General features: G+C 44.3%; 1 protein-coding gene across 1 annotated transcript; it reads right to left on the bottom strand.

Annotated features, from left to right (window-relative positions):
- Positions 1-29: 29 nt before the first annotated feature.
- Positions 30-23,636, bottom strand: LOC148026033 (ATP synthase subunit delta', mitochondrial-like). Its single transcript, XM_087693279.1, has 2 exons — positions 23,315-23,636; positions 30-633 (listed from the first exon to the last, which is right to left on the bottom strand). Exons 1-2 carry the CDS (start codon positions 23,609-23,611, stop codon positions 286-288), a joined length of 645 nt encoding a protein of 214 aa, XP_087549405.1. The 5' UTR covers positions 23,612-23,636; the 3' UTR covers positions 30-285.
- Between the last annotated feature and the right edge of the window lie 263 nt (positions 23,637-23,899).

Here is a 23,899-nt window from a genome sequence, read left to right as displayed (position 1 = left end):
CACATGCATACATTACTGAGTGGCCACAATCCAAAGAGCTACAGCAATATTTATTCCAGTTCAATAAACCTACATGTTTGTCAAACACCAACTTTACGGTATTTGGTGTCCTTGCATGTGCCTGTAAAGTGCTGTTTGAAATTTATTACATCCCCCAAAACTGGACTTCTTGCTAAACAAGCAATCAGTTTGAAAAACATGAAAACACTGAAAATCTCTGAATTGTCACTAGTAGCAAGTAAAAATACTGAGGCAAAACTGCTCATGAAATAACCGTCTGAACTTTTAAGAAAGACCAAGAGCGGAGGACAAGGCACTATGAACTTGCAGCCCTATTTGTGCTTCAGCTTTCTCAAGCTCCGTTGTTGCCACATTTAACTTCTGAGTGTACTCTGCAAGGCCTTTTTTCACCTCTTCTGGATCAAACCAGTCGAGAGGAGAAGCATCAACAGCCACCACATCTGCAACAGAGTTTGCGTGAACAAATGCAAATCCACCACTGACAAAGAACTGAGTGACTTCAGTTCCTTCATGGACAGACATAACTCCTGGCTTGAGCTCTGCAATTGTCGGAACATGTCCTGGGAGGATACCCATCTGTCCTGTTGTTGCTGGTACAATCACCATATCAACCTGTACAAAAGAAGGGACTGAAATGTAGGGCTTTGATGCAAAGGACCTGATAAAAAATTGCTAGATTTGTCTTAGACTTTAGTTTTCTTTACAAGAAGCTTGCTGGTAACTACAATCGCGACTTTGAGGTAGAAGACTCCTGTTCTTGCTGAAATATGCTACCCCACAATAGCCTAATTCGTATGTGTACCTCACTCTTTTATGTGTGCCTCTTGTTATTTTTATTAGCCAAGCATGTATTTCAAACAAGTAAACAGCAAATTCCAGAATTTTTGCAGGTATGTTCCATAGCACTCTATAACACAGTTCAGGATACTTTTACAAATATGTGTCTAGAGAATGTATGAACAGGGGTTTTCTTTCTTTTCCAGCTGTTGGCTTTCTCCTGTGGCATGTTCACCAGTTCACTGCCTCACTCCCTATGTTAGGGGTAGCCATCACCCTCCTAGTTGTGTGCAGTCTATCCCCTTCTGCTGTTGCACTCACTCCTCCAGCCACATCATCTTCTCTCTCCTTGGTCAGCTCTCTATCTCCTTCCTGCCTTCACTAGAGTTCCACACCTATATTCAGCCTTCTGTTCGTTTCAGTGAGATTTTGAGTTTCCTTTCCTGCAGTCTCATTTGCATTCTTCTCTCTCTATGTTCCTTTCTCACTTCCACACTGCACACACACTGTTGAGAGTCATCTCCTGCCACGTCAGCAGTGCCACGTGGCTGCAGTTGGACTGTCCGACTGCAGTCGGCGGATGCATTAAATTATTTCAGTTATTTTTCAGGCATTCTTTTCAGCATTTATAAGGCTGAGTTTCCAGCAGACTTCCACACACTTGTATTTGACAGATTTCAGCCTGCTGGTGATGGAGACAGCACTCGGGGCTGATGGAGATCAAAGTCCTCAAGGCGGAGACATACGCAGATATTCTCTCTGCACCCATGTATAATTCTGCATCCTTATACATCATTCTTCACTGCAGATTTTTTGTGTTTCACTGTTTCTTTCTCTCTCTCTGTTCACTCTTTGTCACATTCATTCGCTTCTGCATTGCTTCACTCTGACATGGTATCAAAGCATATTGGACCTATCTAAAGAGGAGTTTTCAGCACAATACAAGGCTGCGTCTTCAGCGTTCAAGTGCGAACAGGTGGGCTGCGCATCAGAACAAGGCTGAGGCGAGCATGGGCGTGCGAGAAAAGAGAAGATTTGCTGAAGCTATTGCTGTTTTTCTACTGTTAGAGAAGGAAGGAAGCTGTGTTTTTGGCCTTCAAGTGTAGATTTTACCTTTTCATTGCCTCCGGCGGCTGAAGAAGGTTCAGGATGTGGAGACGAGCCCTAGCAGGCTGCCTTTTCAATCAGAGAGGGTTTCTTTTGCATTTGTGCAAGCATTGCAAGTGAAGAAGTCTACAAAGACTGACATGGAGTTCCAAGCAATAATGGACCGGAAGATGCCTGTCTTACTGCCTCTTCCATCAAATCAAAAGCTCGATGGCGACAATTACAGCATATGGCGTGTGATGATGTAGGCCATATTGGAGTCTTATGATTTAGCGAAGCTTGTGATGGAGCACTTGACAGTGGCTTGAGAGATATGGCTGAAGCTTGACCAGATGTATAACCGAATGACCCTTATGAAGAGGGTTTCTTTGGAGGTGCAAATGCGGACCCTGTCCGTGAATAAGTCTTCTTCGCTTCAAGAACACATCAACAAGCTTTAGTAGCTTCAAATGCAAGTTCAAAATGCGGGGAAGTCCATGTCCTCCGAAGACATGGCGATCACTTTATTGTCTCAGTTGCCACCACGATTCGGTACCTTTTATTCGGCTCTTATTGATTTAGGGTGGGAGTTGACTCTTCATTGGGAAGAGTTAGTCCCTATGGTCTTGGACCAAGAGGAACAATTGAAAGGACGGAATGCTTCCAAATCAGAGGCATTGATTGGTCAAGCCTCTCAAAAGAAGGGAAAGGACCAAAAGGAGAAGGCGGACAACAAATCCAAGAAGGACAAAGAGAAATAATCGACATGTCATATTTGTGGTAAGACCAGCCATTGGAAGGACTATCTTGACAAGGACAAGAAGAACACCAAGGACACGAAAAATTTGTAGGATGGTGGTTGCACCCTCATCAGCTGCTTTTCTACACTTAGTGGTCATTGAGGACTCTACACCGAAGACTTCTGATGCTGCGATGACAACTCCCCAAGCTCGAGAGTGGATCGCGGACAGTAGTGCCTCACGGCACATGACTCCTTCGACAATTGGTGTTGCCCATTTGCGACCATTGCGTGGACAGATTCTCATAGGAGACAACTCTTCTATATCTATTGCTGCATGGGGTGAGATGCAGCTGATTCCAGATGGGCATGGTGGTACCCACACTTCCGAGATGTTGCATGTGCTAGGTTTAGGGTATCATTTGCTTTCGGTACATAAGATTTGTTCTCTTGGTCTCTTGGTGGAGTTTGACAGTGATACTATTCGAGTTATTGATCATGGATCGAGGAAGGTTCTCTCTTCAGGGTATGAGGAGAATGGCATCTACAAATTGAAGTCTTCTTCCACTCTTACCCTCTTCTTCTTACTTCTCAGACACATTCGAGCTATAGCATGCTTGGTTTGGCCACCTGAACTATGAGGATCTTCGGAAGGTGTCGCGAGGATCGCTTGTTCAAGGTTTGCCGGACATAGTGGTGAGCCACCAACCATGTGTCTCTCGTATTCGTGGGAAGCAACATAGAGATGCAATTCCCAACAAAGCTTCGAGGCAATCTACTTCACCTATGGAGCTTGTATCTACAAATATTTATGGCCCGATGAGGAATAAGTCCTTGAAGAAAAGCTCATATTTCATGTTGATCGTAGATTACTACAGCAAGATGACGTGGGCCTATTTCTTGGCGCTGAAGTCGAAGGCTTTCCCCCACTTCAAGGGTTGGCTTCTCTTTGAGGAGAACCAATCGGGCCGGAGATTGAAGACCTTGAGATCAAACAAGGGTGGTGAATTTGTTTCTAATGAGTTTGCTCGTTTTTGTGCAGATAGAGGCATTCACTAGGAAACACTCCTCAAGAGAATGGCATTTTGGAGCGAAAGAGCCGAAGTGTAATCGAGATGGCATGCACCATGATGGAGCACTGACAGACACCTCAGTTTCTGTGGGCCGAGATAGTGGCTAAGGCAGTCCACATCCTAAATCGATCCCCCACTTCAGCCGTTGACAAGATGACACCTTTTGAGGCTTACTTTGGACTAAGCCTGAATCTTGATGTCTCTTATTTCAGAATCTTTGGGTGTGACATCTATGTGCACATCCCGAAGACACAGCGTGACAAATTTAAGGCAGCTTCCCAATGACAGGTCTTTGTTGGCTACAGCTCCCAATCCCAAGGTTATCGCTTGTATGATCCCATAAAGCAGGATGTCTACACGAGCTAAGATGTGCGGTTCGTGGAAGTTTCGACCACAGAGGGGGGTGAGGAGCACCCCATACTTGGAGATCCAGGGGAGAGTTGGCTCCCGAGATAGTTCCTTTGGAGCCGGAGTCTCTTGATGGAGATTCTTTTGCAGATTCCGAGTCTTCTGTTCTACCGGCTACCCCAGTGGAGATCCCACCGGTGGATGTACCGAGTCTTCAATAGATGGGGAGCGCTGAGGAGAGATCTAGCCTCCTGGTTGGGCCCGTGACACTCCGTGATTCAAGGATCGAGGGGGTCCCTGAGGAGTGGAAACCGCATGATGGACTACAGAGGTCATGGAGGCACCAGGCACATTCTACAAAGCTTGTTTGCTCTAACTATTATTTGATGTCCCGTGTTATGCAGGATAGAGAGCCTACATCAGTGAAGGAGGCTCTACAGTCTGATCATTGGTGGAAGGCAATGGAAGCCAAGTTGGAGGCTATTGAGCGGAATATCACTTGGTTCCTTGTGTCTCATCCCTCTCATAATAAGGTGATTGGTGTCAAATGGGCCTTCAAGACCAAGTACCATAGTGATGACTCATTGGACAAGCACAAGACTCGCCTTAAGGTTTTGCCCAACAACCAGGTGTTGACTTCCATGATACTTTTTCCCCTACAGCTCGCATGGCGACTATTCGTGTTGTTCTTGCCTTGGCTGATCATAGGAGATGGCCTATTTTTCAGTTAGATGTGAAGTCGGCCCTCTTGAATGTTGATTTGAAGGAGGAGATCTATGTAAAGCAGCCTTCTCGCTTTGGTTCCTCCGATGGGAAGGTTTACAGGTTGAAGAAGGCCTTGTATGGCCTGAAGCAAGCTCCGCATGCTTGGAACGAGAAGATTGATTTGTCCCTCCAGGCCAAGTTGGGATATCGGCGCTCGTGGGCCAATTCGCATCTTTATGTGCACACTTCCGAGGGAGGTCGTGTGTTGTTTGTTTTGTATGTTGATGACTTGATTGTTGCACGTGATCATACCTAGAAGGTCGAAGAGACGAAGGCAACCCTACATCAAAAGTCGAGATGACGGATTTAGGACTTCTCCATTTCTTTTTGGGCCATGAGATTTATCAGTCTCAGAGGGGGATTTTCATCTCTCAACAAAGATATGTACAGGAGATCTTAGTGTCTTTTGAGATGGAGGATTATCGGTTCATTTCTACTCCTATGGATCCGAACTGGAACGTCACTTCACACGCAACTTCTTCCTTGGCGGATGCTACTCACTACCGTCAGCTGATTGGCTTATTGATTTGGCTCCTCAACACACGGATTGATCTATGTTTTGCTGTAGGCCTCTTGGTTGGGTTCATGAGTGCACCTCAACAGGTGCATTGGCAAGCTGCTCAAAGAATACTTCGGTTTCTGAGGGGGACCTCCATCCTCGAGATTTTTTGTCCAACAGGTACAGTTGCTTCTAATCTTGTTCTTGCAAGTTGAAGTGATTCAAATTGGGCTGGAGATGTGGATCAAAGGCGGACTACTACAGGTTATTGTTTTACCTTGGGTGTTGATGCTATCTCTTGGAGTAGCAAGAAGCAGCCCATGATAGCCCTATCTTCGATTGAGGCAGAGTATCGAGCTGTGTCTTCTACCACATGTGAGATTGTGTGGCTTCGACAGTTGTTGGAGGAGCTTGGCTGCCCCCAGACTCGTCCTACTATCTTGCAATGCGAAAATGAGAGTTGCATTGCTTTGGCACGGAAACCTGAATTCCATGCCCGGATGAAGCACATAGAGATCCAGTATCACTTCATCAGGGAAAAGCTTCTAGATGCGACCATTGATGTGGAGTACTATAAGACTAAAGACAATCTTGCAAATTTGTTTACAAAGGCACTTCCCTAGGCTTTACTTCATCGACATTCCAGATCCCTACATTTGTTGCCTTGTCCAGGATGTGAGAGAGAGTGTTGAGAGTCATCTCCTACCACATCAACAGTGCCACATAGCTGTAGTCGAACTATCCAACTGCAATCGGCTGCATTAAATGCAATCGACTTGGTTATTTCGGGTATTTTTCAGGCATTCTTTTCAGCCTTTATAAGGTTGAGTTTCCGACAGACTTCCACATTTGTATTTGACACATTTCAGCCTGCTAGTGACGGAGACAGCACTCGAGGCTGACGGAGATCGAGGTCCTCAAGGCGAAGACATGCACAGATATTCTCTCTACACCTGGGTATAGTCCTACATCCTTATACAGCATTCTTCACTGCAGATTTTCTGTGTTTCTCTCTCTCTCTCTCTCTCTCTCTCTCTCTCTCTCTCTCTCTCTCTCTCTATTCACTCTTTGTCATGGTCATTCGCTTCCGCACTGCCTCACTCTGACACTCACATGGTGTCATTCACCAAGTGTGTTGTGGCATAGAGGCATCATTCAGCTGCATTTTCTTCAAAGCTACTTTGTTTTCCCTCCTTTCAATGCCCTTCTCAACCCATTCATGCTCAATTGCATGGAGGCTCCGTCAAAAAGTCCAACTAGTAGGCGTTATCAATAGTTGTCATCAAATGCAGCTTTTTTTCTTTGCAGGTTTTTCTAAGTATTCAAGATGTCAAACCCTATGATTGGCAAGATCAAATGTACTAGAGTCTGGGAGCTCATTGAGACCATAAGAATGACTATGAGACTGACGAGACCATAAGGATGGTCACGAAGTCTATCAAGATCAGAAGGACCATTACGAAGACAGCCATGATCAAGAGGATTGTAAGGATCAACTGGTGCGATTGTGCCATGGATCAAGGTGGGAAGTAGCCAGACTCCCTCTCATCCCTCCTCCATCCTGCTGGGTATGGAGTGCACGTGTGACCAGCAGGCCATGGTGGTTGGAACTCCACCAAAGGGGGGGAGAGAGAGAGAGAGAGAGAGAGAGAGAGAGAGAGAGAGAGAGTGTGTGTGTGTGTGTGTGTGTGTGAACTCTTGCACACATACAAACTGAAAGATAGATTAATAATCATAGGTGAGATGCAAGTACAAGTGATAGGGCCTGAATATATAGGCTATGTTGTATAGCTAACCCTTTGACCCTTACTTAATGCTAAGTGGTGTAAAAGGTGTTTGCCCCTAAGCACGCCCTTTTACTCACAATAATGTGTGTTCACACACAAGGATAAATAAAAATAGCACATCCATGTTTCTCTTCCCTCATTTTCTTCCAAGATGTCTCTTCCTTGTCTTTCTTCCAACACCCAAAGTGTGGGTGCCTATCCTTTCCAATCTTTTCCCTAACCAAAAGTTGGATAAGACCAATTATGTAATCTTGTCATGCAAGGTCAAGACCATCCTTGAAATGTCCTTTGCAATCTTTTCCCTAACCAAAAGTTGAATAGGACCAACTATGCAATCTTGTCATGCAAGATCAAGACCATCCTTAAAACATCCCCCTAGGATCCAACTTGTACACGAGACACAACGCATGTCGTTCCTGCAGCAAAGAACATAAAAGGGATGGACATCAAACTCTCCTCCCGAGCATAGAAGCAAACACACTCACCCCCATGCCTAGGAGCTAGGCTCTAGTAGCAAATCAGGTTGTCCCAAGAGTGGGCGTTCCATACCACCAACCCATACCATGTTGAGTGCCCTTGTCCAAGATTAGGCATAATCGTTACTTGGTCCCATCTCACTATATGAAGACATTCTTGCTATAATGCTCAATTGATAAAAATTTCAGCACTAAAGTAATACTTCTAACTTCCAATCACGTGCCACAAGCCCACCAATTTAAGAGCTGATGGTTTCCCCAGCAAGTAAAAATTCACGTAAACTGAAATACAAATGTTACCGATCAATCTTGGACAATAGACTCCTGATTGGTCCCCCAATCCGGTGCCCTTGCAGCATTTCTTTAACTTCTATTATTATCGAATGAAGTACACTAAGATTTGACTCAAATCTCCTTCAATTTCCAATACCTTTTGTTGTCAAAAGTGACCAGCAAGCCTTCAATCTGATTTGCCCCTTGATCTAACATGGGATTGGCCTTCAATTGACCCTTGATAGGTCAAAATGAACCCCAAATCTGATGGGATGGCCGGCTTCTTGAACTCTCTAGCTATTTCCTCGAATTCCAACTACCAATTCCAAGTACTAGCCTTCAATTTCTTGGCACGAAACACCGGATGGCTGCTCAACCTTAATTTTTGCTGTAAATTAGGGATTATGGTAGATTAGCTCTTTTAAATAGCCCCAAAACTCAAATTTACCAAACCTTCATTAACAAGAAATGTGTGCCTAGAGAGCTTCCGTGTCCCATGAGCAAAACTCCAATTTAGGAGAATCCTTTAGCATCTATAAATAGATAGGCTGCCCACCATTCAACCTATCCTTGTTTCACAAGTTAGATCAATCCACACACACTCCTTTATTGCTGATGGAGCCTTGTTTCCAACCAGCAACCCACCTCCATCTACTATCCAACCATCATCGACTGCAACCCCTTCATCAAGCGCCTATACCAACTACCTTGATGATCAATATCATCACGTGCATCAACCAACTTGTGTTTTTGGTAATGCAAGCTCCAACACACTCCGACTCATCCATATGAACATAGACATTACACCCAAAGATGAAAAAATGGGACATAGAAGGCTTCTTCCCAAAGAACTCTAGCAGTGTAGTAGCCCTCCAATAAGCAACCTTTGAATGAGGCTACCTATGTTGCTTACCCTATAAGCAACGATAGGGCACAAAGTGTCTATGGAAGGAAAATCTAGAAATCCCTCCACTAACTTCTTCCAAGAAGCGTGTCAAATAGAGTCGAAATTCAAAAGCATGTCACATGTGCAAACAGCAACAATTATGATGTGTGTGGCATTGGGATATTCACTATTACTGCTACATATGGTTCTGATTTCATACTTCTAGATGTCTTGTTTGTGCTTGGCATTACAAAAAACTTGTTGTCTATCTCTGCTATCAATAAGCATGGCTTTCAAGACATCTTTGAGGATGACAAATATATTGTTACAAATAGAGAGATGGACAATACACATCGGCTATTTGGCACCCTATACAAGGGCTTATTCTTATTAGACACTTGTGACCAACAATCTCATGATGCTCTAGCAATCATTAGTATTATGCCTACTATGTAGAATGAGAAGCTTTAGCATGCTCGTTATGGACATATGAGCTTTGGAAGTTTGATGACCCTTCATAGGTGTCACATGATAGATGCATTGCTTGCAGTGGAGACTCCACCTCTTCATGCATGCAAGCGATATATTTTGGGCAAGATGCACAGGTTTGCCTTCAAAAAGAATATTGCAGTGCGTGCTATCCAAAAAAATATAGCTTATTCACTTTGATGTTTATGGTCCCATGACAACACGTGCACTTAAGGGTCATCTTTACTTTGTTACATTTATTCATGGCTACTCGAGGTGTACATGGGTGTAAGGGCTAAAGGCTAAATCTGATGTATTCATGCATTTTAAACATCTTGCGGCAAAGCTCGAGGCTGGGGGTGCCTCCATGAGGGATTAGATTAAGCTAATCTTCTTGATTAAAAATATGGAGAATAGTGGATGGAACAAGTCCCCACCTTGGTCATCATGCAAGAAGCCAAGGGTGGTAGTAGACAAAATAGAGAAAGGGAGCTAGATTACAAAAGGTGGGTGCCCAAAGCACATTATTATAATATATTTACAAGAAGGATAGAATGGAAAGTTGATGTGATGAAAGAGAGAAGAAAATTGCATGTAGCCAACAGTCTGCGCCTTCGTAACTTCAAATCGGTGAAGAATCTGAAAAAAGTTTCTCTTGCAACTTTGTAGACCAGATCGAAACCGATCGGGCAACGCGAGAATTTTCTTGAAATTCGCTTTCCCTTGGGAGTTATTGAGATTATAAAAAACGGCTTCCAAAAGCTGCTTTGACTTTAGTTCCTTATATATATATAAATACATATAAGTATGTGACAGAAGGGATCCATGCTTGTAAGCTTTTATGTAAGATCCAAATGACACTATGATGTGGATATTGACTTGTGTACTAGGATGAGGTGTCCTCTAATGATGGTGATAGATTCCAAATCTTAGTGATGTAGGCAGAACCCACGTGTAGTTGGAGACTAGTTCTTTGAAAAATCTATGCACTCACTCAACTCCTAGATATAATCCATTTCCATCTTCACTAAGATAACTATCCCTTTTACCCTTTACATTGACATCCCTCCTAAGAACTTGTTCCCCCCATTCGCTAGAGTTATCATAATCAAGAAGCAATGTAACATACCTAGTGCTTGAAGAGTAAACCCAAAGTGATATGGTAAGGCTCTTTATAGGAGTTTTAGCCAAATTTTGTGATAGCAATCCGGTTTGTAAAAAACCCGAATCAATGGCATTATGCATCAAGTCACTCTTAAATTAACTCCTTGTTAGCAGTCATGTTTGTCATGCCTTGTCATCTCCTGCCTGTGAGCCTCAGTCTGAGTCAGACGAGGACTTTAGGAGCTCTGACTTGTCTATCACTTGTTTTGACGGAGGAGGTAGCTCATTCTAGAGCACTCAGTTTATTGCATTTCAGTGCATTTTCTCCTCCAGTCGGGATTTTATGTGCATTTCCCGGGGCAGTTTCTGCATTCTTCAACCTGCCTCACCTACCGGACATTGTCCACCCTTTCCGGGATTTTTCTGAGCATTCTTGGCATTTTTACCAGCATTAAATGCTGGTCGGATCAGCATTAAATGCTGGTCGGACATATTTATGGCCTCGGATTTCAGGTCGGCCAGTTTTTGGGTTTTTTGGCTATTTATAACCATTTCCCACTTGCTAGTCAGTTGTATTATCATCTTCCCTCCTTTGGCAAGTGCACACTCCGACTCCGTCATCTTCCTCCGTCTTCGGTGCTGCCATCATCATCAGCCTGATCTGGTGCCCTCACTGACGCTTCGGGCTGCGTGCAGGGGCTGATCAGTCCACAGTTTTGTATTCAGCATTCATTACAGTCAGTGCAGATTTTCTTCCTTCATTTTCTGCTGTCTCTCTCTCCTCCTCTGTGTTCGTGTTCTTCTTCCGTTGCGCACTCTCACATGGTATCATCGCTTGACTGAGAGAACGGAGGACCTAACCTTGTGGAGAGATACCTCACCCCTCTTCTGCTGCTGTCGCCTCATCTCCAACTGCCTCGGCGGCCCCTCCAGGTGGCCATTCTTCTTGCGTTTGCTGCAAACGACTCCTCCCAAGGCTGCCACGTCATCAAACGATCCCTCCTGCTTGCGTTTACCATTAGGCGGCCCCTCTTTCAGCTGGGCAGCACCTCATCAGGCTGCATTTTGCAGATCTGGTGGTCGTTTCCACTCCTGGCGGTTCATCTCCTGCTGGCGACCCACTCCCAGGCTGCGTTTTGGTGCTTTCGGCTTCTGTTCTGGTGATCTTCATCAGATACCCTTGCGTTTTGCAGCTCCAGGTGTTTGTAGGCTATCACAGCCTGTGTTTTGGTGGTTGGTGACCAGACTGTTGGTCCTACTTCGGCTTCACACATACAGAGGAGAAATGTTGGAAGAAGTACCCTCACCTTCGTCCGGGAGCGAAGGGTGGATCTACATCGGAGCCTTCTTCTACCTCTACACCAGCTGTTACCCATGAGTCAGTGTTCCTTCATATCCATGCTTTGGAGGAGGATCCTTCTTCCGTGGCTGCAGTGTCTTCTGCGCAGCCTTGGTTAGTGGACAGTGGTGCTTCGAGTCACGACTCCCGGAGGTGATTTGTCACAGGATCTACGTCCATCAGAGGGTTCAGTCACTGTTGGTGACATTTTATCGGTGCCTATTAGTGGTGTTGGCACATTGCCTTTGTTTACCGACCGACCTTCGAGCTCCTTTTCCCAGGCCCTACATGTTCCGGATTTGGGCCTTCCCCTCCTCTCAGTTTATGGCCTTACGGCACACGAGTGATCTTCACCGAGCATGCCGTTGTTATTGAGGATTCTCTTATAGGAGCTATCTTATCTACAGGTTGGCAGGAGAGCGGACTTATGCTCCATTCCCCTTCTTTGATGCAGGGTCCTCCGAGGCAGTCTATTGCTACACCCGTTCCCGCTTGTGCACCTTCTATTCCACAGGTTCCTTCCCATCCCCCACCCTCTCCTCCGGTGGTTCCCTCGTACCTCCCATCCCTTTCAGAGGGGGACGATCTCGGTGATGCGACTGTGGATTCCCTCGCCCCTAGTGTTTTCGAGGGGGATTCCCAGTATCGTGAGGAGCTCCTTCAGTAGCAGTCTACATCGACGGACTTCATCGACCTTGGCATTCCTCTTGCCACCCCAGGATCCGTTTCTCCCTTGGCCTTCCGCCACATCCAGGATCTGAGAGGGGATGGTAGCAGTCATGTTTGTCATGCCTTGTCATCTCCTGCCTGTGAGCCTCAGTCTGAGTCAGACGAGGACTTTAGGAGCTCTGACTTGTCTATCACTTGTTTTGATGGAGGAGGTAGCTCATTCTAGAGCACTCAGTTTATTGCATTTCAGTGCATTTTCTCCTCCAGTCGGGATTTTATGTGCATTTCCCGGGGCAGTTTCTGCATTCTTCAGCCTGCCTCACCTGCCGGACATTGTCCACCCTTTCCGGGATTTTTCTGAGCATTCCTGGCATTTTTACCAGCATTAAATGCTGGTCGGATCAGCATTAAATGCTGGTCGGATCAGCATTAAATGCTGGTCGGACATATTTATGGCCTCAGATTTCAGGTCGGCCAGTTTTTGGGTTTTTTGGCTATTTATAGTCATTTCCCACTTGCCAGTCAGTTGTATTATCATCTTCCCTCCTTCTTTGGCAGGTGCACACTCCGACTCCGTCATCTTCCTCCGTCTTCGGTGCTGCCATCATCATCAGCAACTAGACATACAGCATATGATACAGGAGGGGAACATTTGGTTGATATAACAGAAGTAGATGATTGTGATGAGCATGCGTTTATGAGCTCATTGTTAGATGAAGATGAGCTGACTTCCTTGAATGAAGCTCAGTAAGATGTCCATTGGATGCAAGCCATGCAGGAGGAGTTAAGACTCCATTGCTACTAACTCTACATGGGATCTTGTGGATCTACCAACTAGCAATAAGGCCATTGGTACTAAGTGGGTTTTCAAACTCAAATGTAAAGCTGATGAACAATTGACAAGTACAAGGCACAGTTGGTAGCAAAAGGCTATGCGCAGAAGAAAGGCATAGATTATGAGGAAACTTTTGCTCCTACATCCCCTATGAGTATGGTGAGAAGTGTGATTGCAATGGCTGCAAATTATGGATAGGAAGTACATTTATTGAATATTAAGATAGCAGTTTTGATGGGGATTTGCATGAGGATGTTTATGTGTCACAACCTCCAAGGTTTGTGGTTAAGGAAAAGAGCACGTGGTATGCAAGCTACATAAGGCTCTTTATGGTCTCAAAAGGCTCCTTGTGCATGGTACTCTAAAATTGATGTTTAATTGGCCAGCAAAGGATTCAAAAATAGTCCGACCACTCCCACTCTATACATTCAGAATGAAGGGGAAGACTTGCTGATTATCATTCTTTATGTAGATGACATGCTGATCACTGGACCTACAAGAGAAAAAATTGCAGATTTTAAGACTGAATTAAAACATACATTTGTTATATCAAATACGGACTGTCTACACTATTATTTGGGGATTCAGTTCACCCAAAATCAGCATGGTATCATTATGTCACAGTCACTGTATGTGGATAAGTTATTACATAGGTTTAATATGCAAGATTGCAAACCTATGTGCACTCCTATGGAGCCTGTCTATGCATGACGGTGAAGAGATGTCTAATGTTGCAATTTATAGCCAAGCTATTGGTTGTCTTATTTATCTTTGGAATACACGTCCTAACATTCAGTATGCAATATCTCACATGAGCGGGAATATGCATAGCCCACGAACCACACATCGGCAAACTGTTAAGCAGATCTTTAGATATTTGTAAGGTACTCAGTCACATGCATTATTATTTCCTAGGGGGACACTTGCATCTATACGCTTACAATGATTCACATTGGGCTGGTGATGCAGACACTAGGCAATCTACTAGTGGACAATATTTCTTTTTGGCTCGTTCATGCATTTCATGGCTAAGCAAGAGACAGCCTACAATGGCTACCTTGTCTTGTGAGACTGAGTACATGGCAGCCTTCACCGCAACAACGGAATGTGTATGGCTGATCTACAAATTTCTTTGGAGGGTCCTACACCCATTCTTTCTAATAGTTAGAGTGCTATTGCAATGGCATGAGATCCTCTGTTTCATGCTCGCACGAAACACATTAAGGTACATTACCATTATATCAAAGAGAGATGCTATACAAAAGGGATCAGTTTGATGTATGTCCCTACACAGGAGAAGGTTGGTGATATTTTTACCAAAGTACTTCCTCGTGAGAAGTTTGAGGCTTTTCGAAAGTCCTTGAACTTGCTACCCTTTGGTGATTGATCTTCCTGTACTTCTACCACATTGGCACTACAGGGGGGTGTTAGAATTTGCAAATTCTAGAGGCGGTACCCATTGTTTTAGTTATTTGGTTTGTAGTGTGAATACAACTACATTAATAAGTTGTGTCACCACTTCTAGAGTTAGTTCTAGAGTTAAATTAACTATAGTTGAGTTAGGAATAGATCTAACCTACTTAAGACCTATTGTATTTTCATTCTATCATTCAAGCACTTACATCTTTTGAGTGTAGAACTATTGTCCACTCTTGCTCATTGTCTTGTGTTTCTCTCTCTCTCTCTCTCTCTCTCTCTCTCTCTCTCTCTCTCTCTCTCTCCATTTCCAACACTTATTTTGCTAGGGTTTGCATTGAGGAAACATAGAGTATACAACCATGACAGAAGCACAATGAGAAAAACACAAACACAAAAAGCAAAACTCAAACCCTAAATGCAAAACTCAAAACTCAAAACTCAAACACAAACAAAAGAAGGGATAGAAAGAACACAACTCTGAAGTGAATGAATGCTATAAATGAATGTAAGAGTATACAATGTGCCCAAGGACAAAGCAATGTGTCTGAGAGTAACATCCACCAGAGACGAATCCCAAGTGCTGTGACCACCAATCGAAGTGACAAAGTGAGAGAAACACCCAACGTTGATCACCAGAGTGTGAGGAGACTGAGACAACTGCAAAGGATGATGCTTGATGATGTGGAAGAAGTAGCAAAATGTAGCAATAGAATGCCGCAATAGAATACCACAGTAGAACATGGTAGTAGAACGTAGCAACAGAACGCAGCAGTAAAATGAGGTGCGTCCCGTCACCAACATGGCCCATCATCTAAAGTTAAGCTCAAAATTAAAAGCTTCAACTTTAAATTAATTAAATTGAAACATTGGCTTGTTAGGGGAAGTTTACATGAAATTGTGGATTTTTATTTTTTCCAAAATATCCTATCATTTACCCAATTAAAATTGGGGCTTTTCAAATCTGAGCCTGCTTTCTTCGAATTTCATCCTTTTTCAATTTAAGCTCTCTCCATGGCATCTACCATCAAGATGTCAAGATATGGCATCACAATTGAAAAATTCTAGCGTATTCTCCATCCGAAAGACAGAGAGATTCAGCTCATACTAATACGAGAAGGCGCATGGAGAGTCGTCTCCACTAACAAGCCAAAGTACATTCGGAGCAACACACAACTTCATCAGGAATGACTCGAGAAGAACAAAAGCGCACTCGCCATCATTAGGCTCAATCTCTCTGACAACCTTCTTCATTACCCTGATTTTACAAAAATGGCAAAAGAGGTCTAGGATGGCCTTCAAACCACATTTGGGGGAGATATTAAGAATTTCAAATTACTTATAAAGATGTAATTATTTAATATCTCCTACAATCCTTCATAGACTCTTAAGCAACATCTCGATCGTGTAAGTCTTCTTTACCAACAATTGGCCATTCTCAATAGCTATCTAGATAATGATGATAAAAAGGCTATATACTTATTAATAGCCTAATGAAAGACGCACAATTTCATGAAACGGTGGCAATTCTCAAGGTGGCTTAAGAGATGAAATATGAAGAAATGGCCACCATCCTTTTGGATGACGAAAGGCGCAACAAAGATACTGACATAGTACTAGCAACCTTCTATATCAAGAAACAACCGCCCAAGTGTCGATACTACAAGCGTATTGGCCACACTTTAACCTAATGCTATAAGAAGAAAGACAAGCAACATGCCCAATATGATGCTGCTAATACCTTATCAAATGGTAACCATGATGAGCCACCTACTAGTTCTAGCGTCTTTAATGTATATGTTCAATCATTGTCTCTTGATAGTACTAAACCTTATTGGTATGCTTTTTGAATCAAATCCTGAATAAATAAATAATGCGTTTTGGAATTAATACTGACCATGCCCATGCGTGTTAAGACCTTTCCACACACTTACTATGTGGGATACTTTGCCTAGATTTTTATCCAAAACGATTTATAATTTCCTTTAATGATTTATTAGGAGCTATATTTTAGAGGTGATTGTAACCACTTACCGCATAACCTTTCGATTGATTTCGAAAGCTATATCCATGGATTTGGCCTCTAGTCACTTTGGGTCCCTAAGCTTTTCGGTAGACCATGTCATGATCTTCCTCATGGTGCATCTCTCTCACTTATCTATCTCCTTTCCAAAATCACTGTACAAGATTAGACACTGCCTCTTAGAGGTAAGACTTTTCTTTTCCTTTTTCCATATATTTCCTATCACAAGTGTTGAGCTAAAACATGCTTTACAGCTAATTAGCATTTTTAAACAATCCCAAAACACACTTAATTAATGAAAAACGCAAATTTGGTGCACGGTTGAGGGAGTTTCAATGGTCCCCCAAAACCCTAATTTTTTCGAGTACCCTTCAACATCTATAAATAGGCAGGTTGCCCAACATTCAGTCTCTTCCTTTTGTGCAAGTTCCTCACTCAACCGCACCGTGCAAATTTCAGCCATCAGCCACCTACCATGTCCTGTCCAACCATCGCCAACTGCAACCCATCACTATCTAGCCCTAGGTGGCCTATTTTCAACCATTGCTCTGCTGTTTGGAGGTCTCCATCTGCTACGTCATCATAGCACACCTAATTAACCTGCGTTTTCAACATCTGACGCCAGGTGACAGGCTACTGCCATCTCTCCCACCGGGCAATTGCTGCAATATCTATGTTTTTACTGTCCAGCAAGTTGTCTACATCAGCAAACACCTCTCCTGTAGTCACCTCAATTGCCTAATACTCTAATGATCAGCCTTTGGTGTTTCCCACACTCCGACTCTCCGACTAGTGGTTACTGCACTTGGGATTGGTCTCCCGTGGACGTCACTCTCCGACATTGCATTACTCTACCCTAGGGCATTTTGTACCCTCATCCTATATATTCAAGCCCTATCACTGGTACCTTTATCACAAACGAGCGCATCAATCTATTCAACTTGTGTACTTGCAAGAGTGCTCTCTCTCTCTCTCTCTCTCTCTCTCTCTCTCTCTCTCTCTCTCTAATCAACAAGAAGAACTAGAGGAATGCAAAAAGAAACTGGATGCACAAAAGGAACACACCAGAACTACAAAAAGAAATGGATGTTTTAAGAAAGGATATGCACACCTATGCAAGTGTGGTGGAAGGCACCCAAAAGAAAATGGAGAATGTTGAGAATACCGTCAAAGAAAATGCAAAATGGATAGATGTGGCAAAAAAGAACAAAGGAATACATGGCAACAAAGTGGAAGTTATGAATGCCACCTTGGAAGAAGAGGCAAAAAGACGGACACGCGCACTCCACGTAAGAGTGGTTGGACTAGATGAGAAAAGCTTCCCAATTGAAGATACTACAGCTCTTGCCACCAAAATTGGGGCTACAGATGTACCCATCATTGGGGCTTGGCGAGTCAGGAAAGCTGACACAAAAACAAAAGTCCTCATCTTGAAGTTTGGAGACTTGGAAAAGAAGAGAGCCTTCCTCTCCAAGAGGATCGCTCTCAAAGGAGAAAAGATCTACCTAGATGAAGACCTCACCCCAGCCTAGTTAGCCCACAGGAGGGAAAATATGCCACGTGTTCTAGAGGCACGGAAAGCAAGTAAATGGGTTGTATACAGAGATGGAAGAGTCATCATCACAGAGAAAAGGACAACATGACGGTGCACGGCCTATGAGACCCTGAAGTTCACACTGTGGAATTGCAATGGCTCCCTTAAGACAGATGCAGGTTATTTTGAGGATACTTTCAAAGGGATAGACATTGCTATGTATACTGAGACACATCAATGTAAAGACAGCCGTCTACCTGATGTATATGGATATAGATGGGAAAGTGTACATCGCCCTCAGCCTAGGCGGCCTGGAGGGACAAGGGGATCAGGAGGTGTAGCAATTCTATTTAGAGAAGAGTTCCGAGATACAATCCAAGTGGTACATAGAGATGTAGAGGCAAGATACATGTGGATCATGTTACGTACAAGCAGAACTCGAGACATGTATATTGCCATATGCTATTTTCCCCCTGCATACTCTAAGTTTGCCCCTAAAGAGGCATCCCCCTATACACCACTATATGAGGGCATAATGAGATACATGAGAATTGGGGATGTTCTACTAGCAGGAGACTTTAATGCACGCACAGGAAACAACCAATCTGCTTTCTTTGACACTAGTGATGAGATGTTCAGAGATATTGCATTAGATGAAGTGGGATTAGTTAGATCAGCCCAAGATAGAGAGAGAACAGAATATGGAACACACTTACTGGCATTGGGAAGAGCACATGGTTTGGCCATCCTTAACGGGCTGCCACAGTGGCCAAGATCTAATGGTTTCACATGTTGGAATAACAAGAAAGGGTCAAGCACAATGGACTACTTGATTGGATCACCCAACTTGCTACCTGACATAAAAAGCTTTGAAATCTCAGGCAGACCAATTGGATTAGCAGCAAACCATGCTATTCTAGCTTTCACAATGCAATATGGGCATATACACGAAGCATAGCCACACATACCAAAATTACCACGCTATGATTTTGTGGAAGCGACCTCACACATATACAGCACTAGTGTGCGAGATGCATTGAGGGAGCTAGACACACAGGCCTCTCTAGATGAGTTTACAAGACAGTTGGCCGAGATAATACACACTTCAGCAGCATACGCTTTCCCACACACTACACCGTCAGATAAACCTCCACGAGGTAATGCCCCACAGAATGGCTAGTATGATGATGAGTGCAAAGAGATACGAGCACGTTTTCAGCGAGAGATGGCACTTGGCATATGTACACATAAGCATGCTCGAACACTCTTCAAACAGTTGGTACGCAAAAAGAAGCGGGAATACCTGAGCAGACTTGAAACAGAAATGTATTCCATGTTCTTGGGGCAAGACAGCAAGAGAGCATGGAAAAAGATGCATGAGAACCAGCCACCCCTACAAATTACTAGACCGGATGATTGGCATGGATATGCTTGCACACTCTATGATGTTCCTGGCCAAGAGCCTATGCCACTCCCCTCAACCTCAAGACCAGCAAATTGCAGATTTTTCACAGAAAAAAAAGTGAGGAATGCCATATGGAAACTGAGAAATGGAAAAGCCCAAGATCATGATGGTTTAGTGGCTGACACTTTCCGCATGCCTGTGATAATTTGGCACCAACGCTGGCTCCATCTTTAATAGGGCAGTTTGTGAGGGATTTCCAACCTGTTGGTCAGACCATATTATTGTGCCACTCTTTAAGAGTGGAGACCCCGCGCTACCTAGTAACTACCGAACTATCACGATTGGACACATGCTGGCCAAGATATATGGCTCTATCATGGAACAAGCATTGAGTGAATGGGCCGAGATGCATGGCCTGAGATCAAAAGGCCAGGCTGGTTTCAAGAGGGGATATACAACTCTAGACCATATCTTTACATTGAGGGCAATCATCGAAGAAGGCAAGGCATTCAAGAAAAAGATCTACTGCCGTTTTGTGGACTTTCACAAGGCCTTTGACACAGCGCCACGTGCTAGACTCGTGAGAAGAATGCAAAACATTGATGTGCCTGTAGAGATGCAGTGGAGTATCTATGCCTCGTATGAGACAGTGACGAGCAGAGTACGAACACCTGAGGGCATCTCAGATACAGTCAATAGCACCATCGGGGTGAAACAAGGCTGTCCAATTTCACCGACACTATTTGGGCTGTATATAGATGAAATTTCAGAATATGTGGATAGGACTGGTGGGGCCCGAGCCAGCCTAGCTGGAGTGCTGATACCATTACTGCTTTATGCCGATGATATTGTACTTATATCTGACTCACCTGAGGGACTAAATAGACACTTGGATGCATTATCAGCCTTTTGCAGAGATAGAGATCTTAAGGTGAACCTTAGGAAAACTAAAGTTATGGTATTTAACACTTCAGCTGCTTGGGTGACAAGAGCTGAGCACAAGTTTACTTTTGATGGAGAGGCAGTGGAGATGGTTAGGCAGTATGTCTATTTGGGGGTCACATTGAAGGGACCACAGTTCTCTTGGAGAGAGACATCAGAGGCTCGTTTGGCAAAAGCATATGCAGCCTTAGGTGCATTGGAGAGGCAATGTGCTCACATACAATTTCATGAGCCGCGCACCAAACTGTGGCTTTTTGACACCCTGGTTACACCCACACTCCTATATGGGGCAGCTATTTGGGGTCCGAGTCTCTTTCACACGAGGAGACAGCCTTTGGGAGACCACGATGGACCAGAGAAGGAATACTATGATGGGTGGGAGCATATGGAAAGACCACTGGTCATCATGATCTCACGTATGATACGAGCGAAGAGCTCGACCCCACATGAGATTATCAGAGCTAAGTTGGGAGCATCACCCATGGTGGCTGAGGCCTTGGTCTAGGCAGTGACTTTCATACATAGACTATGGGAGCTCCCCCAAGATAGATACCCACGGCTAGCCCTGGCCTCTTCTAGACAACTAGCAGCAGATGGTGACAGACATTGTTGGTATGCTCAGATGAGTACATGGATGAGTCTACATGGGCTGCAGATTGACAGACTACCCCCCTTTGACTATAGCCTGGATTGCCCTACACTTGACCTAAGCCAATCAGAGCTAAACCATGTGATCAGAGCAGACATACTGAAGTTAGATACGGAGAAGACCTGGATCTGACCCCCCTCCCCCCATGGCATGAGAATGGCACACTACCAAACGCACTTCCTTCAGGTATCTGAGGATGGTTTCATCACCCGACGACCCAATTACATGGACACACAGCTGCCTCATGGACTATGCACAGTTATTGGTCAGATCCGCACCTCATCCCACCACCTGAGATTGAGACAGGCAAATGGGAGGATATACAGACAGGCAGATTGGAGGGATGAGGTATCCCTCCCATCTGCCTCATGGACTATGCACAGTTATTGGTCAGATCCGCACCTCATCCCACCACTGTCTGTTTCGAGAGGGTTTTGGACCCCTGAGACGGATCATGCAGTTTGAGGATCAGAGATGCTTGGGATTCTTCCTCTTGGAGCTCCAGAGGCACAGAGCAACAATTCTACGGGGTAGGAGGCCCCCACAGCTCGGTTCACATAGATAGAGAGCAGTCACTGACTTTTTCACTGATACACGACAGAGTATGGCAGATATCACTACTATTGCCACACAGCCTACAAGAGTACATCATCATTGGACCTCATCTTCTATAGGTGTCCCTTTGGATAGAGCAGTGACACTTAGCTAGTCTAGGTGCCCACGTCCACCCGGACGAAGGCCTAGACATCCACACCACAGACAAATTAAAGCCATCATTGAGGGCCACAGGAGACAGATGCCGAGACGCCTCAGCCATGCAGAGATACACCTCCTTAGAGAACAGACATATCATTGATGGAGAGTTTTCCTTTCTCTACTCTCACTTTCAGATCACTGACATGTTTTCCTTTTATAGGACACTATTTCATTTTTTTTCAGTCTTATAGGCATGTTTTTCATCTTTTTCTCGTTTCAAATGAGAAACACACCATCATTGTATGTATTGCTTTGGTCTCATAGGCCACATTGGCCTTTTAGAGACGTTAATATATACTCTCTCTCTCTCTCTCTCTCTCTCTCTCTCTCTCTCTTCCCCCCATAGAGCTTCACCTTCCATAGCCTACTGGTCACACGTGAGCTCCATACCCAATATTAGGTTGCCCAACTGTCTCCCAAATCTCCAAGGACGAGATGGTCAACACCCCCCTCTATGGCTAGAAACTCCACAAACCGAATATCTCAACTCATATATATCTCCTGTGAAATGGGATCATATATCCGTGGTACTACAAGCTATAATCCATGAACACCTATCTTTTAGAAGCCAACTCCAACTTATCCCTCTATTTCTTCAGGATGTGAACATAAGCATCACACCCAAACACCCGAAAATACAAGACATCTAGCTTTTAACCAAAGTACACCTCAAAAGATGTCATACCAACCATAGCCGATGTAGGGGATCAATTGAGGATGTGGACAGCAGTGGCCACTGCTTCGGCCCATAGACACTAAGTTGTCTGCCAATGCTCCATCATAGTCCGCACCATCTCAATTTCATTGCAATTCTTTCACTCCAATATGCCATTCTCTTTAGGTATATTTGTATTGGCACTCTTGATGAGTACCACAATCTCCACAAAACCCAAACTTTAGGGAGGCAATTTCATTACCCATTTTATCACCAAATCAAGTCTATCATCATCCAACATAGGAGACGCCCACCTAAATACTCGAGCATAGACAAGATAGAGTGGCGACAACACCATCCTATGATTGGCATACTCTAACCCAAAGGTGTGGCTTGACACCATATATGATAGATGAATGCTCATGGATGACAGGCCACAAATAAACTCTTTAGTTAGCTTCAGATCTAGATTTCCTAGTCAAACTGAAACCGATCTGCTTTACTAATTAGATCTAGAATAGACCAGGTAATTCATTTGTTTGATTTTCTGTTTGATATTTTGCACTTTCCATTCGATATGCATTTCCTCTTTCAGGCGCATCATGAACAAGATGCCATATGTAACTAGATGTCAGCAATACAACACTCAGGTCTTATAGGTTTTAAGGCATTTTGCAGACGTTAATCTCTCTCTCTCTCTCTCTCTCTCTCTCTCTCTCTCTCTCTCTCTCTCTGTGCGTGCGCGTGTCTCTGAGAAACTCATCAATAGAGAGTAAAATAAATGCATACCTCCTTTCCATCCAACTCTGACTTGTAAGGGAGAACAAAATTGACAGTGAGCTTGGTGGGCAGGGTGCTAGGGACAGGGGGACGAGGTTTCATGAACTGGGAAGGGAACTTGGGCAACTGCAAGTTGGGAGCGACCTTCTTGAAGGCTTCCTTGAAGACATCGGAGACAGGGGGGGCCACCTCCGCTGCCTTCTCAGCGAACCCTCGGCTCTGCTGCCGAGAAGCAGAGGCCAGGAGTCGGGCACCAACCCTCGCAGACCCACGGCTCAACATTTTGATCTGTCGAAATGCATGCATTAGCCTGCTCAAATGTGACCTGCCGCATTATCATGGACATGGCGCCCCCGTTGTTGGGTCCTCGCACAAGCCGCCCATCATGCCAGGTTGGTGCCCACCAGAGTACGTAAACAGGCCAATGATGTCATGCCCATCTTTTCTTCTTTTTCGGAATTTTTCAGTCCCCCTTTTACCTTTGGCATGAAGGGAGAGCTGCTGAGGCAGTTGTGCATGCAAATCCTAGGGACAGCTTGCTCTTTCAACCTAACCTGGGCAGTGTGCGGGCTGCTTAGCACTTTCATGAAAGCT

This window comes from Lygodium microphyllum, chromosome 14 (assembly GCF_053477565.2).
Source record: "Lygodium microphyllum isolate KBCC chromosome 14, Lygodium_microphyllum_v1.1.10, whole genome shotgun sequence".
In the NCBI taxonomy this organism is placed as follows: domain Eukaryota; kingdom Viridiplantae; phylum Streptophyta; class Polypodiopsida; order Schizaeales; family Lygodiaceae; genus Lygodium; species Lygodium microphyllum.
Note: the sequence above shows the minus strand (reverse complement) of the source record. Positions and strands in the feature narration are given on the sequence as shown.

Bases quoted from the DNA above. Each gene is read 5' to 3' on its own strand.
- LOC148026033 (XM_087693279.1), bottom strand. From the start codon at position 23,611: ATGCATGCATTTCGACAGATCAAAATGTTGAGCCGTGGGTCTGCGAGG. The intron at 634-23,314 runs GTATGCATTTAT...TCTTTTGTACAG, and splicing joins CAGAGTTGGATGGAAAGGAG to GTTGATATGGTGATTGTACC.